At 47.7% G+C, this 15,412-nt stretch overlaps 3 protein-coding genes across 11 annotated transcripts in view; 1 reads left to right on the top strand and 2 right to left on the bottom strand.

The window, feature by feature from the left end:
• Window positions 1-350: 350 nt before the first annotated feature.
• Window positions 351-2,683, bottom strand: DPEP2NB (DPEP2 neighbor). Its single transcript, XM_072816197.1, is given in 3 exon segments — window positions 351-1,097; window positions 1,100-1,297; window positions 2,430-2,683. Coding segments are annotated over 3 exon segments (360 nt in total). The 5' UTR covers window positions 2,497-2,683; the 3' UTR covers window positions 351-1,002.
• A 2,640-nt stretch (window positions 2,684-5,323) lies between these two features.
• On the bottom strand, window positions 5,324-7,376 carry DDX28 (DEAD-box helicase 28). Its single transcript, XM_072815872.1, has one exon. The coding sequence runs from the start codon at window positions 7,349-7,351 to the stop codon at window positions 5,768-5,770; it is 1,584 nt and encodes a 527-aa protein (XP_072671973.1). The 5' UTR covers window positions 7,352-7,376; the 3' UTR covers window positions 5,324-5,767.
• The window catches only part of DUS2 (dihydrouridine synthase 2), a 50,237-nt gene continuing 42,170 nt past the window's right edge, over window positions 7,346-15,412 (top strand). For 5 of the 9 annotated variants that reach the window (XM_072815880.1, XM_072815905.1, XM_072815910.1 and 2 more), the window contains exon 1: window positions 7,346-7,499. The gene's annotated coding sequence lies outside the window, so the exon portion shown is untranslated. Of the gene's footprint in view, window positions 7,571-10,373; window positions 10,450-15,412 lie in introns of all 9 variants that reach the window. The other 4 variants (XM_072815918.1, XM_072815928.1, XM_072815883.1 and 1 more) reach the window with 2 other exon arrangements.

Consider the following 15,412-nt stretch of genomic DNA (forward strand, 5'->3'; position numbering starts at 1 on the left):
CATTTGTTGAGTAAATGGATAGATGGATGGGTTGATGGACAGAATGTCTTTTCAGTCCTGCCTCTCATCTTCTTACACACACATGCACACACACGCACACACGCACGTACACACATGTACATATACACAGGGAAGTTCTCATCAGGCTTTGCATTTCTTAAAGAACCTGCCTGTGTCCTGCCCCGATCTGCGCAGGTGTCATTGTGATAGTCACAGTTAGAAGCTGTACTCCAGGGTCTTTTCGGAGGCAGAAGGTCTTAGAGCATCAGGTTCCCCATGTGGGAATGTACTTCAAGGGAACAGGAAGGTTTGGGGCCTGGCCTTGGACAAGCTAGGTTTCAAGCCAAATATGTTGGGCAAAATCATTTTATTGGACAGTAAGTAATCCCACTGGGGCAGAAAGGGCTGGGAATGAAGGAGCACATGAGCCTCAGCGTTGGTGCCACCCAACTCTTCTCTCTGTTTTCTTCTGGCTCTGGGAAGCAGGTCTTCCTGGGTCTCTCTATTCTGTCTCCTGGCTCCAGACAAGAGGCTCCCTGGGTAGACGCAAATTGCTTCTTTTCAGTTTCAAAAAGCCCAGCTCCTCTTGGTTTGTGTTGGCAGCTTCTGGCAGTGACTCAGGGCAGGAGTCTATCTGCTAGATTGGCCCCTGCTAAGACCACTCTGAACCCTCTCTCTGCTCTTGCATCGTCCTTGGCTCCAAGACAGCAGACTTTTCTTTCTTCTTCCCAAGAAGGGGCTCTAGAGGATTGAGCAGAGAAACGTCAGGTTTTCTTCCAGGCCGGTTTTAGCCCTGGGATGTTCAGAGCAGCCTCTTCCTTCAAACCTCAGTTCCAAGGCTCCTTGCCCACGGCCAGTTAGTATGGAAGGAGGCTCCTGGCTGAGGAAGGCTGAGACAGAGCGGCTCAGGTTCTAGTTCCAGCGGTGGATAGTCGGAGTCACTGCAGGAAGAGGCATTGGCTGTCTTAGGTGGTTAAATGTTTGCCCTCCCCACAGAGTGGCTCAGCCACTGAGCTTCTGTGGGGTCAGCCTCCTGCCACCACACTGCAATCGCCAAATTTGGGGGCTGGAGCAACCTAGGTCTTTATCCGATTCTGATGCCTCTGGAGAGCCCTGCTGGAAATTGGTTTCTCTGCTTCCACCTTTGCTGGGGTGACCACAGGAGCATCCCCATAGGTCCGGTAGCCACCAACCAGGCAGTATGTCTCTCCATGCCAGCCCACCTGGGTTTCTCCACAGCCTCGGTAGAGGACATGGTAGTGACCAGGTGTAGGAGGAGAAATGGGAGCCACTGTTGCTGGAAAGAAAATAAGATCTAATCAGTCATTTTTGCTATGTACAGTGACCTGCCAGGACCTCCCATCTCATGTCTCTCCCAGTTTCTGGCTGAAGTCCTTTAATCTGCTTGGTATCTGGAACACAGCCTTGGCCCATTGCCTCTATGAGTCCCCTAGAGAAGGAATATGGCTGCAAAAACGATTCTATGTAGCTCAGGGTAGCAGCAGGAGATGCGGAAATCTGTTCCACATTCTTGGAGGAAATAGTAGAACCTGAAAACAATTGCATCTGGGATCCTTTCCATCTCTCCCTTCCACAGCAGAAAAAGCATTTCTCAAGGTCTATCACTTCTGAGGCTTTAATGGAAATACCTTTTTAGTGTTGGAAAAATTAATATAAATGGGCTAAGAACTTCTCTCATCTTGGCAACCCCTCTGGGGCCCCATTCATACTGCCTATTTCAACCACACTGATCTCTAGCCCTCTGGTACTTTTACCTAGGTTAGCAAAAGGCCAAATACTGAGGCAGAGTGACCAGGAGGTTCAGAGCCAGATTCTGGGTGACAAATCTAGGCTCACGTCCACCCAGCCTCCTAGGACACCATTTCGTCAGCCCTCCAGTCTTGGTATCACTCATCACTCTCCTTGGTTCTTCTGTTCTTCCCATTGATAGGACACCACATTTTCCCAGCACTCAGCAGCTCATTCTGGGGTGTCTGAGGGGACCCATGTGGATGTCTACATGACAGCATGGTGAAGGTGCCTGGGTTTGAAGGAGGGTTTCATGAGTGGCCCTCAACAATTCTTCCTTGAACTGCTCCATTTATCACTTGCCAACAAAAATTGGCTTGACTTTTGCTGAGAGGCCACTCAGAAAAGGGTCAGAATGGAAGTATCTTGTAGCCAAAAGGGAAGGCTGCATTTATAAAGATTAGAAGCTTTCTGAATAGTTGCCCAGGGATGACATTTCACTTGTCCTCAGCAGTGAGCAGGAACACTGTAAGTCCCTGAGGGGGCCCCAGGTCACTTGTATTACTTACAGCTGATTAAGTTCTGAGGTGTGGTGGGCAAGCCCAGAAGGAACCTGTGTCAGCCAGGTGAAGTTGTGTGTATACCAATGACTCTTGTACAGATGCCTGACCTAGGCCTACCTGCTATGCTGCCCTCCCAGGGGACAGAGGACAAGTTAGAATGAATATAGAAGATCCGGTCAGACATTCTCTCTCAGGCAACCGAACAGATTGGTATCTGGTAGAGAACTGGTAGGGAAGTTTCCCCGAGAGCATCACGTTTGCGTCGTTACTCTGCCATGGAAACTGTGAGAAGGCTTGTGAAGTCATCACTATCCAGTGAGGTCACATAAGGAATCTGTGACTTGAAGGGCAGGCTTCAGGCTCTTGGGGTTTTGTGGAGGAGAGCAGGGTGGAGACAGAAAAGCACCTTGTCTGGGCCCTCACACTTCTCTCCCCAGCCAGCCCTAGGAAATAACTGTGGCACAGCGCCAGGGACCAAAATAGGGCAAGAGAACCCACATTCTGTGATTGGCTTGAGAGGCAAGACTAACCCAAGAGACAGTCAGGTTGTATGGCACTGACCCTAAGTATTCAACAGCTGGGGAGGCAGAGATTTGTGTGGAAGTTTCCTTGGCAGTGGCCCTCAAGGATAAGTTAGATTTGGACTCATGGAGAGGAGAGGGAAGAACTTCCAGCTGAGAAGAATAAAAGCAAAGACAAAGTCTTCTTGAACTTGTCCTTCTCCAAATGCAAATTCACAGAACCCTCACATTTTTACAACTGAGGACTCAAAAAACTAAGAGGTGAAGGGGGCCTATGTGAGGTTATACAAGTAGTGGAAAGGTGTTCCGCTCAATGGTAGGGCTTCAGGTGGGCTCTGGATTTATACCTGATAGGAATGTGAAGACAAACTCATCCTTTTCAAAGTGACACTGCTAGAGATGTTAAAGGTGCTCCAAATGAGGGTCCTGAATGGCATTCACCAAGTGGGAATGGTGGGGGCGTTTTAGTATGAAATTCAAAACAAATTCACGACAAAACAACAACCTAATCATTACATTCATCTCTCCCCTAAAAAGGCAAATTACTGATATAACAATCCTACCACTGTGAAAGGATGAAGTGTGGGCTCAGCAGAAGTGTGGGTGAAAAACATGGTCAAACTGTGAAGAGGCGTTACTAAAAGCTGATTGGGTCCTACTCAGAGGAGGAGGAAATAGCTCTGCCCTGAGCTTGATCAGGCCCACAGGAAGGAACCACATTTGGGGCAGCCCTGGATACAGTCAATCAACACTTCCTAGCAATGAGAGATAATCTTCCTTAAAGGGGGCCCCCTGTTGCTGACCTTGAATATGCAGAGATGGGATGCTTGTTTCCTGGGGCAGTTGCAAAAGGCATGTTCCCTGGAGGTACATAATGATGCAGGACTATTTTAGAAGTTGGGCAACAACAACAAAGTGGGGCAACCGTGGTTGAGAACCACATCATCTTTCTATTCCTAAATTGCTTGAATTAGTGTGGTGCATGTTAGGACACATGAAATCAGGCCTGATTAGAATTGACTGCCCTTGCAGAGTGCTGGGAGGGAAGATGTGAAGGGGAGAGCTCTGGGGGAGGTTCTTTCTGGCCAAGTGGGCCAGCAGAAGACCACTTACATTCTCCAAGGCTCAGGAGCGTTTATTTATCTGGGAACATCAATCTGACCTCGTAGGGTTACTGATACATTATCAGGACCTGGGTCTTTGGGGAAGGGAGAATAGCATAGACAAATGGTTGTGAGCTCAGAAATATGTAATTTATTTTTTTAAGATTTTATTTTTAAGTAATCTCTATTCCCTTCATGGGCCTTGAACTCAACCTAGAGATCAAGAGTCACATGCTCTACTGACTGAGCCAGCCAGGTGACTCTGAAATCTGTTTTTTTTTTTTTTTTTTTTTTTTTAAGATTTTATTTATTCACGAGAGACAGAGAGAAAGGCAGAGACAGGCAGAAGGAGAGGCAGGCTCCCTGTGGGGAGCCTGATGTGGGACTTGATCCTAAGACCCTGGGATCACTAGCTGAGCCAAAGGCAGAGGCTCAACCACTGAGTCACTCACGTTGTCCTGAAATCTGTATTTTTAACAAACTTCCTGGGCAGTACTGCAAGTGATCCATGGGTAGTGACCAAATTATTGTCCAAACTGGGTTACTTTTGAGAGTTAAAGTGGGCAATATTAAAAGTTGGCAACTAACTCAACCCTTGGTGCACACAGACAAAATTGTCATCATTATGTTATGTGTAGGATTTTGAGCAACTTTATCCCTCTGAGCCTCAAGTTTCCTTATATGACCCCTCTCCCTCTACCCCTCTCCTCTGCTCATACTCTCAAATAAAATCTTTAAGTTTCCTCATATGAGAGCCATGATTATACATGTAGTGCAATCTTCTGTTCTCTGCAACCTTGTCCTTTGCAGTGTGCAAGTATTTTTGTGTGTCTTTGTGTGCGTGCAAGTATTTTAAAGTTGTTTTGTAGAGTATGACTCTCAACTGCACATTACTTTAGGCTTATATACTATAGAAACTGGAACCTAGGAAACAGTGAGAGGATGCTACATGCTTATTTTGCCAGTTTTGTAAAAAGTTTAATCCTCTTTCTCTTCCCAGGCCACAAAGATTAAGAATGCAGAGCTTGGAAATGCACACCAAGCAATACTTCTGTGTCAGTCTGTCTTTTCTATTCTTCTGGCAGTACTTCCTGAAGAGACTTCACCAAGAATGCCCAAGCTTGCCACGAGCACCGTTGGTGAAGAAAATCTCTACTGCTAGTCACGTCCCCTTTCACTTCTCCGGGGGGCTTAAGGGATGTTTTGGGGGCAGGAAATAAAATCTAAGTGTTTACTAATTAAAACGGCAACAGAAAGAGTCTCTGTCCCAGATGTGTTGTTTGGAGTGTGAATCTTCTCACAGTCCAATGAATTCCACCCCAGTGGTAACTATTATTAAGTGAGACCCATAAAAACATTACTTATTGTTAGAAATTATGACATAATACAAAGCCAAAAATCTACTTTATTTTTCCCAAGTCATGTGAAAGACTGCAAAGAACTGTGCTCAGTAGCTCGCTCTCCATTTAGGGCCACATCTATCTTTGGAAACCAGACAGCAGCTCGCCAGGCATTCAGGGAGGTGACTAGGTAGCCCAGTGCATCCGTTTTGGTTTTTTAATTTTATTTATTCATGAGAGACACAGAGAGGCAGAGACAGAGGCAGGGGGAGAAGCAGGCTCCACCCAGGGAGCTCGAGGTGGGACTCGATCCCAGGACCCCAGGATCATGCCCTGGGCTGAAGGCGGTGCTAAACCTGAGCCACCCGGGCTGCTCAGCCCAGTGCATCCTACTGACAAGTGCACTCACACACTCAGAACAAAGGGAAAGATCCCTGTTAATGGCATCATGTTTAAGCTGGCTGCCATCAGACTTGCTAGGGCAAAGACTCTCACTGAGGACCTAGTCCTGGAAGACTTCTCCTCCGACGAGCTGCCAGCTCAATCTTCTGAACCAGGCTTACATCCCAGGGATGGGTCACAAAGCTGATGACAGTGCCAGGCACCTCACTCCCTACACGGCCCACCCTACCGGCTCTATGGATGTAGTCTTGCAGGGTGAGGGGGAAATCGTAATTGACAACTAACTCTACATGGGTGCTGTCCAGGCCCCGAGAGGCTATGTCTGTGCAGAGGAGTATGTCCCGGGAGCCCTTCTGGAAGCACTGGAAGATACCTGCTCTCATTGAGGCTGGCATTTGTCCCTGCAGCCTTAGGTGTTGGATTTTGTGGTCATCCAGAATATATCCCAGCCAGTTCACAGTGCTGGAGCTATTACAGAACACCAGAATAGTTCCCGAGGGACCAGTCCTATATGCTCTGTCATGCTGCTTGAGGATCTGCACCAATTCAGTCACCTTCTCTGCTCCCTTCAGCCTCATAAATGTCTGTCTAACATGAGGCATGATGCAGTGGAGCTTAGAGCTGGTGATGGTGGTCAGAGAGTCTGGGCTGGCAACTTTACTTAGCAGCTGGCTTACACCTTCGGGAAATGTGGCCCCCACCAGCACTAACTGAGCTTTGGGATTGAAGGGGTCTTTTAAGTCATCTGGGTCTTCTGCTATATGGCTCTTCTGCAAGATGTAGTCCACTAGTTCCAAGAAGCTTTCATCCAATAGTGTGTCTGCCTCATCCAACACCAAGAAGGAGAGCTGCTTCAGGCTGACTAGGTGACTTTTCAGGGCCTTCCACAGAGCTCCTGGAGTGGCCACTAGTACGTCTGCTGGAGGTTGTTTGGACAGTTGCACCCGGATCCTATTCATGCCATGGCCTCCCCCTAGCTCTCGCACCCGGAGGCCCAAAGAGATGCCCAAGGGCTGGGCCACTGCCCGCACCTGTTCCGCTAATTCTCGCGAAGGCACAAGGACGAGGCCTCGAGGAGCAGGTGTACTGTGGGGATTCAGGCCTGGCCGGCCCAGGAGCCGCTGAAGCAGGGGTAGTAGGTATCCGAGAGTCTTGCCACTGCCCGTTTCCGCGGCGCAAAGGATGTGGCGGCCGCGAAGTAGAGGGGGAATGGTGCTGGACTGCACGGTTGTAGGCCGAAGGACTTCAGGCGCAGCATCCTTCAGCGCACGAAGCACTGGGGGTTCCAGACCCAGATCCGCGAAGCTGCCCTCGGATGAGAGGTTCCGCAGCGCTGGTACCTCGTGTTGCGCGCGCTCGATGGAGAAGTGGTCTCTGCGGGAGCGCCGATTCTTCCAACCACGCGAAGCTAGTGGCGCGCGCTCCCAGCGGCCCAGCGTGAGGCGCGCCGGCTGGCTCAGCTCCCGCCGCCGCGCCGAGATGAGCAGCGGGCCAGGCCGCGCCAGCACCAGCCGCGGGGAACTCCGTCGCCCGCTCTGCCGCTGTTGTAGAGCCCGCGGGATGCGAACCACGGGCAGGGGCTCCTCAGGACCGCGGCCCGCCAGGTCCCGTCGAGGCGCGCAAAGCCACCGGGCCGCGAGCCGCAGCAGCCGCGGCGGCCGCGCCACAGCCATAGTCCCCTAGGCGTGCGAGAGGCGCACGGCGATGACGTCACGAGCGCGCGAGGCCTCGTGGACGGTGTCCGGCGCGGCTCAGTAAGGCTTGTGGAGTCGGCGAACCCTGAGGAAGGAGGGAGAGTCTGTAAAGTTCAACTGCGGCGAGGTCTGTGGGTCCGAGCAGGTGTTGGCGACGTCCAGACCCGGATCGGCCTGGGGGAAAAGGGCGCGATGGAGGCAGGCGCGGGGTCCGGCGATACGCGGCGCTGGGGGCCGGGCCTAATGGACAGGAGGACGGAGGGCTTCTGGCGATTGGGTGTCGGTCCTGGTCATTCTCTTTTGTCGCTCCCACCGCTCCTTTGGTGGCTTGTCTAGTGTTGGTCTCCTGTAAATTCCGAGGGTGCGGTGGTGTTTTCCCAGGTGTGATCCCCGCGCAAGGTCTGGTAATAAATGTTTACTGAGAATCTGAACGCATGGTCAGGCCTGGGGGAGAAGACGAGGGCCAGGTGTCTTAGATCTAGGCCCCCCCTTCCCTTGGCCAAGAGCTGAGAGCCCCGAGGGCAAACTGATGGCCCCTCTGTGAAGCGGGAGCTGTAAGATCTTCAGGCTTTATTTCAAGTAGACCTTTCTCTTTGTACTTACCCCCACCTTTCACCTGAGGTTCGCTCTCCATTCTCTTGCCAACCCTCCCAACTTTCATCCTGAACCTACTATTCTTGCAGTATGCTCACCTTCACTGGGTTCCCAGTCAAGATACATAAATTGCTTAAATAGTGGTGAGGAGGGTCCTTGATCACTCAGGTGATCAAATATGTGGCTTGTGTTACATAGCCCTGGCCAGAGTATTTTACTTGCATTCAGTTGTTCAGGTTGCAAAAAAACCCTTATCTGTTTCTGATTGACTTACTTCGCTTAGCATTATACCCTTTGAATCCATTCATGTTGTTGCAAATGGCAAGATTTAATTCTTTTTTTTTAAAGATTTTTTTTAAGGTCTTTTATTTACTGATTCATGAGAGACACACAGAGAGAGGCAGAGACACAGGCAGGCAGAGGGAGGAGCAGACTCCCATCAGGGAGCCCCATGTGGGACTCAATCCTGGGACTTCAGGATCATGCCCCGAGCCAAAGGCAGACGCACAACCACTGAGCCACCCAGGCATCCCAAGATTTTTTTTATTTATTTACTCATGAGAGGCAGAGACACAGGCAGAGGGAGAAGCAGGCTCCACTCAGAGAGTCCGACATGGGACTCGATCCTGGGACTCCAGGTTCACGCCCTGGGCTGAAGGCAAGCGCTAAACCGCTGAGCCACCCAGGGATCCCCTATCTCACATCTTCTTTATTCATCAATCCAGGGACACTTGGGTGGCTTCCATAATTTAGCTATTGTAAATAGTGCTGCAATAAACATAGAGGTGCTTCCCCCCCCCCCCATTCGTGTTTTTGTATTCTTTGCCTAAATATCCAGTACTAGAATTGCTGGATCATATGGCAGTTTTATTTTTAATTTTTTGAGAAACTTCCATACTGTTTTTCACAGTGGCTGCACCAGTTTTAATTTCCACCAACAGTGCAAGAAGTTTCCTTTTTCTCCACATCCTCACCAATGCATGTTGTTTCCAAAGAGATAAATACTTGAAAATTTCAAATGCCATTCTGATACATAAGTAGACTTTCTGGAAAGTTACCCATCAAACCAGCAGAGGAGAGAGTTTTGAGTAGTGACAGGTGAACAGAGTCATTGGATAGAGCAAGCAATGGCTCTCAGGTGAGGGTGATTTTTGCCCCCACCCCACCCCGGGATATTTGACAGAATTTGGAGACATTTCTGGTTGTCACATCTGGGGAGGTGCTACTGGCATCTAGTGAGCAGAGGCCAGGGATGTTGCTGAACATTATGCAGTGCACAGGAAAGCCTCCCACAAAAAAAGATTATCTGGCCCAACATGTGAATAGTGTGTTGTTGAGAAACCCTGCATAGAGTATGAGGACTGAAGAGAGGCTGAGGTTACATGTGCTTTCACTTCAGGTAGGCATATCTGACAGCCTCTTGCGCTGGCTCTGCCTCATCCCCAGAATTTGTAATTAGGACACTGATGCCATTGCTTGCTATGCCCTTGGGGTTAGGAAAGTTGGGGGTCCTTCCTGAAAGTCATAAACACAAGAAATAGTGACTCAAGGAAGTGAAGCTGGAGAAGAGAAGTTTAGAGAGAACAAAACTGTCCTCATGGGTCTGGGGAATGTGCCAAATGGAAAAGAGCTGAAGTGTGCCATGGGGTGTACCATTCCAGAGTGCAGAATTAGGACCCATAGGTAACAGGAAGATTCTGAATTTGATATAAAGAACTGCTGTAACAACTAGAATTGCCCAGGTCTGTCTTGAGGATGCTGAGTTTTTCCATCATTGAAAGTTCATATCCAGGCCGGATGACCGCTGGTTGGCAATATGATCGAAGGGAGTTGATATAAAGGGCACTGCAGGGATCTCTGGGTGGTGCAGTGGTTTGGCGCCTGCCTTTGGCCCAGGGCGCGATCCTGGAGACCCGGGAACGAATCCCACGTCGGGCTCCCGGTGCATGGAGCCTGCTTCTCCCTCTGCCTGTGTCTCTGCCTCTCTCTCTCTCTCTCTCTGTGACTATCATGAATAAATAAAAATTAAAAAAAATAAAAAAATAAAGGGCACTGCAAGATATTGTGATTCTATACTACTTTTATGATTCTTCTCAAGAAATCAGAGCTCCTTGCTCCTTATCTATGTAGCTTCTTCTTCTTCTTCTTTTTTTTTTTTTTAAAGATTTTATTTATTTATTCATGAGAATACACAGAGAGGAGAGAGAGAGAGGCAGAGACACAGGCAGAGGGAGAAGCAGGCTCCATTCAGGGAGCCCGACGTGGGACTTGATCCAGGGTCTCCAGGATCACACCCTGGGCTGCAGGCAGCACTAAACCACTGAGCCACGGGGGCTACCCTATGTAGCTTCTTTGACATCTGACTCAACAGGTCTTATCCATTTACACGTGGCACTGTTTTTTTCAGATAAAAACAAAGTCTTACTTTGCACCAAGCCAGAGTAGATACACTGAAGGAATTATCAGAAAAGAATAATACATAGGTATGTAGTTGCATTTGGGTTCTACCGAAATATTTGGGGCAGGGAAGCTGGTTACTATATGGCTACTTTCTCACCATGCTCAAGTCCTTACAAGATGATTAACTCAAAATCTCATAAAGATTGGAGTCTGTCTGAGCCAGTCTTTGCCCTTGGTCCTTGATTTCTTTTTGTCAGTTGTCAGCTACTGAATAAGTCTCCTCTCTTTTCCTGCTGTTCGCAGGAGACATTGAGTAATCTCTAGTTGTTATTGAGATACATGTTTTATATTATAGTACTCTAGAAATAAGAAAGTTATACTTATTTGTGAAAAGAATGAGAATAGGGGCCTAACTTGGTAGTATTTTTTTCCCAGGGCTGTCATAGTAACTCACGTTGCCTGGTTACTCCATAAGTTTTAAACAGAATTATTGTCCCTTGGATCTCAGGTGATAATGGTACAGCCATTCATTCATTTATTCGTTCAATAAATATTTCCTGGGCACCATGTATATGTTGGGTACTGTTCAAACAGACAGTGGGCAAAACAGGTAAAATTCCTGCCCTAATGGAGTTTACATTCATTCATTCATTCATTCATTCATTTAAGAGTTTATATTCTGAGTTAATTGACTTGGGGGTAAGGCCTGGACTTTGCTATTTTTTAAAGCCTTTCCAAATGATTCTAATATGCCTCCCCATTTGAGAATCACAGTTATAAACAAAGCACTTAGGGAATTGCAAGGCATTGCAAAAATAAAAAGTAGCTGTTAGTTAGTATTCTCTCCCTGTTCCTTCATTTTCCTGCCTGCATCAGGACTGTTGTACAAGTGCTGAACATTTTTTAAAAAATTAAAAAAAAATTTTTTTATTTATGATAGGCACACAGTGAGAGAGAGAGAGAGAGAGAGAGAGAGAGAGGCAGAGACATAGACAGAGGGAGAAGCAGGCTCCATGCACCGGGAGCCCGACGTGGGATTCGATCCCGGGTCTCCAGGATCGCGCCCTGGGCCAAAGGCAGGCGCTAAACTGCTGCGCCACCCAGGGATCCCCTGAACATTTTCTTTTCAGCCTGTGTCACTATATGCCTAGATCATTTCATCCTCTTTCTAACCCAACTCCTTACCTCCTTCCTGTCTTTCATTCTCCAGTCCATCATCTGTTTTCCGAATGATCTTACTAAAAAGCACAGCCATGGCCTTGTCACTCCTTGACTCAGAAGCTATTAATGGATGGATGCCTGTGGCCTACAGCTTATCTCCTAATCATTCTGCAGAATCTGCCCCCAACTCCATCTCCTGCTACTTTCTTGAAAATGTATTTTTTAGGGCTCCTGGGTGGCTCAGTGGTTGGGTGTCTGCCTTTGGCTCAGGGCGTGATCCCAGGGTCCTGGGATCAAGTCCCGCATCAGGTTCCACGCAGGGAGTCTGCTTCTCCCTCTAACTATGTCTCTGCCTCTCTGTCTGTGTCTCTCATGAATAAATAAATACAATCTTAAAAAAAAGAAAATGCATTAAAAAATATTTTATTTATTTATTTGAAAGAGAGCAAGAGAGAGAGAGAGCATGAATAGGGGGAGGGGTAGAAGGAGAGAGAGAGCAGCATACTCCGCACTGAGCTGGGAGCCCAGTGCGGGGCTTGATCTGCCCTGGGATCATGACCTGAGCTAAAGGCAGACACTTAACTGACTAAGCCACCACCTGGGTGCCCCTCCTGCTTTCCTACCCGAATCTTATTCATTTTAGTGGTAGCTCTTATGCAAGTTGGGTAAGCAAGGGATTGGGGTAGACATTTGTCTGCTCTGTAATCATACTTGAGGTATGGCAAGGCACTTGAAATGCTCTGTTATAGAGTACACATTTGTCTGTGATAGAGCTCTTCTTTGGCTGAAACATTAACCGTATTGTGGTTCTTGTTGCCATTTGACCTGTTAGCTTCTTTTTTATTTTTAAAATTTTTTAGGTTTTTTTTTTTTTTTTAAGATTTTATTTATTTATTCATGAGAAACACAGAAAGGAATGAGAGAGAGGCAGAGGGAGAAGCAGGCTCCATGTAGGGAGCCCGATGTGGGACTCGGTCCTGGGTCTCCAAGATCACACCCTGGGCTGAAGGTAGCACTAAACCGCTGAGCCACCCGGGCCACCCTTTTTTTAGGTTTTATTTATTTATTCATGAGAGCCACAGAGAGGGAGGCAGAGACAGGCAGAGGGAGAAGCAGACTCCATGCGAGGACCCCGATGTGGGACTCGATCCTGGCACTCTTGAGATCATACCCTGAGCCGAAGACAGACACTCAACCGCTGAGCCACCCAGGCATCCCAGTTAGCTTTTTTTCACAACAAACCCTAAACATCTACCTTATGCCAGATGTGTACTTTGTGACAAGGACCTGGTGATGAGCAAGATGTAGTGATTGCCTTTAATTTGTGATGAGGAAGGCAGATTGATAGTTAGTTGCTCTTGTAATTACAAGAGTATATTCCAATGTAGGACAGGAATGAGCTAAGAGGAGCTCCCTTACTCTGTGTTTGGGACATAAGTGTCAGGGAAGGCTTTCTGGAGGAAGTGACATCTGTATGGAGGTTCTGAAAGGCTACTGGAAGTCGGCCAGGTGGAAGAATAGGAATATGGGTTCTAAGCAGGGGCATCTTATTTAGAGACTCCAAACTGAGAGAGAGCAGGTTAGTTTGGGGAGCTAGAAACAGATCAGAATAGCTGAAGCTTAACATGGAGGAGTTAAGAGGGCAGGGGGCAAATGATGAATGGGCTTCTGAGAAAGGGGGGGAGCAGGCCTTGTGAAGGAGCTGGGACTTAATTCTAAGAGCAGTAGGGAAGGCTTTGGAGAACGGGAATAATATCCTATCCTGATTTGTGTTTTGAAAGACCCCTTTGGCTGCTGGAAGGAACATATACAGAACATAATAGGCCTGGAAGCAGAGAGACTGGCTTGTAGGCTCTTGTCATCAGTCACTTGGCAGTGGCAGATCCGAGCAGCTTCTTGAGGTCAAGAACTTAGTTCTTTCCATTTCTTTACCTTCAGCACTTCACATAGTGCCTTCATCCTAAAACAGCTAGTAGATGTTTGTTGATAGAAGAGTAGACTTAGAATGTATTGAAAGTGTAAAAGCCCAGTAGCGAGAGCAGTGAACATTTATTAAGCCCTTACTACGTGTGGAGAGCTACTGAGCATCATAGAATTAACTCTTCACAATATCCCACCTGGCAGATTCTGCTGGGGTCTCATATTCCAGAGGGAGAATGGAATAAGGTTAATTATTCCATTCTCTACTAGGTTAATTCATCTGCCCAGGGCAGAGTTGGGATTCCAGGGCAGGTCCTCTTCTTCTTCTTCTTTTTTTTTTTTTTTAAGATTTTATTTATTTATTCATGATAGAGAGAGACAGAGAGACAGAGAGACAGAGACACAGGCAGAGGGAGAAGCAGGCTCCATGCAGGGAACCCGATGTGGGACTCGATCCGGGGTCTCCAGGATCACGCCCTGGGCTGAAGGCAAGCACCCAAACTGCTGAGCCACCCAGGCTGCCCTCAGGGCAGGTCTTCTGATTCAGTGTTTAGAACTGTAACAGAGATATACTGTAGTACCTCTTTCTCATTATAAATATATTAGGTCACTTTAATTTTTTTCTTATCTACAGGTGTTTTGAGTGGGAAGTAGGATAATTCTCTGAATATTTAATCCTAATTGACTTTAATTTTAACTCTATATTTTATTTTATTATTTATTTATTTAAAGATTTTTATTTATTTAAAGATTTTTATTTATTTATACGTGAGAGACAGAGAGAGAGAGAGAGACAGAGGCAGAGGGAGAAGCAGGCTCCATGCAGGGAGCCCGACATGGGACTCGATCCCAGGTCTCCAGGATCAGGCCCTGGGCTGAAGGCAGGGGCCAAATTGCTGAGCCACCCAGGGATCCCTAAATTTAATTTAATTTTATTTTTATTTATTTATTTTTTTAATTTTTATTTATTTATGATAGTCTCACAGAGAGAGACAGAGAGAGGCAGAGACACAGGCAGAGAGAGAGGCAGGCTCCATGCACTGGGAGCCCGACGTGGGATTCGATCCTGGGTCTCCAGGATCGCGCCCTGGGCCAAAGGCAGGCGCCAAACCGCTACGCCACCCAGGGATCCCCCTAAATTTAATTTTAAAGAAATTGTTTTTTAAGCAATATCATAGTCTCCAGGAAAATTTATGTGGAAGGGACTGGGAAGGTTTTTTTTTCTTTTTTAAAGATTTTATTTATTTATTCATGAGAGACAGAGAGGGGGAGAGGCAGTGACACAGGCAGAAGGAGAAGCAGGCTCCCTGCAGGGAGCCCAATATGGGACTCGATCCCAGGTCTCCAGGATCAGGCCCTGGGCTAAAGGCGGTGCTAAACCACTGAGCCACCCGGGCTGCTGGGAAGGTTTTTTTCCAGTCCAGTTTGTTGTTTTCCTTGAATAGTGTTATCTTTAATCAAAAAGCATTATAATTGTTGGGATTTTTGTATCCATGAAACTGAAGTTAAGGCTACTGAGAAGGTCATCAAACTGTCATAGAGAAGACCAGCCCTTAAAGGAATGGTAGAGAGATTGTCTCAGTTTGTGTGACTAAAATGGTGATCTGGGTGTGATTTTAGGGCTGGGTGAATGGTTGTGATGGGAACTGGGAAAGGGTGGGGACAGCCTAGCTTCTTTGAGAGGAGCCTTCTTGGAGGCAGGCCCTGTCAGGCCCTGCTGGCATGCACCAGAGGGAGTCCCTGGACCAATGTCCCAACAAGAGGGTGTCCTCAGCCACCACAGAGTAAGTGTTTGGTCACGCCTTCTTTTCGAAGCTGCTGCTAAGGGCCAAGCCCTGGCTCAGGGCTAGAAACCTGGCAGTGAACTAGGTAGCCATGTTCCTGTCTTTGTGGGACTTGTTGTCCTGGTGATCTAGAGCAGGAGATGGGGGATAAACGAGAGACCACACAAGTAAGTGTGGACAC

The sequence above is a fragment of the Canis lupus genome, chromosome 3, assembly GCF_048164855.1.
Source record: "Canis lupus baileyi chromosome 3, mCanLup2.hap1, whole genome shotgun sequence".
Lineage (NCBI taxonomy): Eukaryota > Metazoa > Chordata > Mammalia > Carnivora > Canidae > Canis > Canis lupus.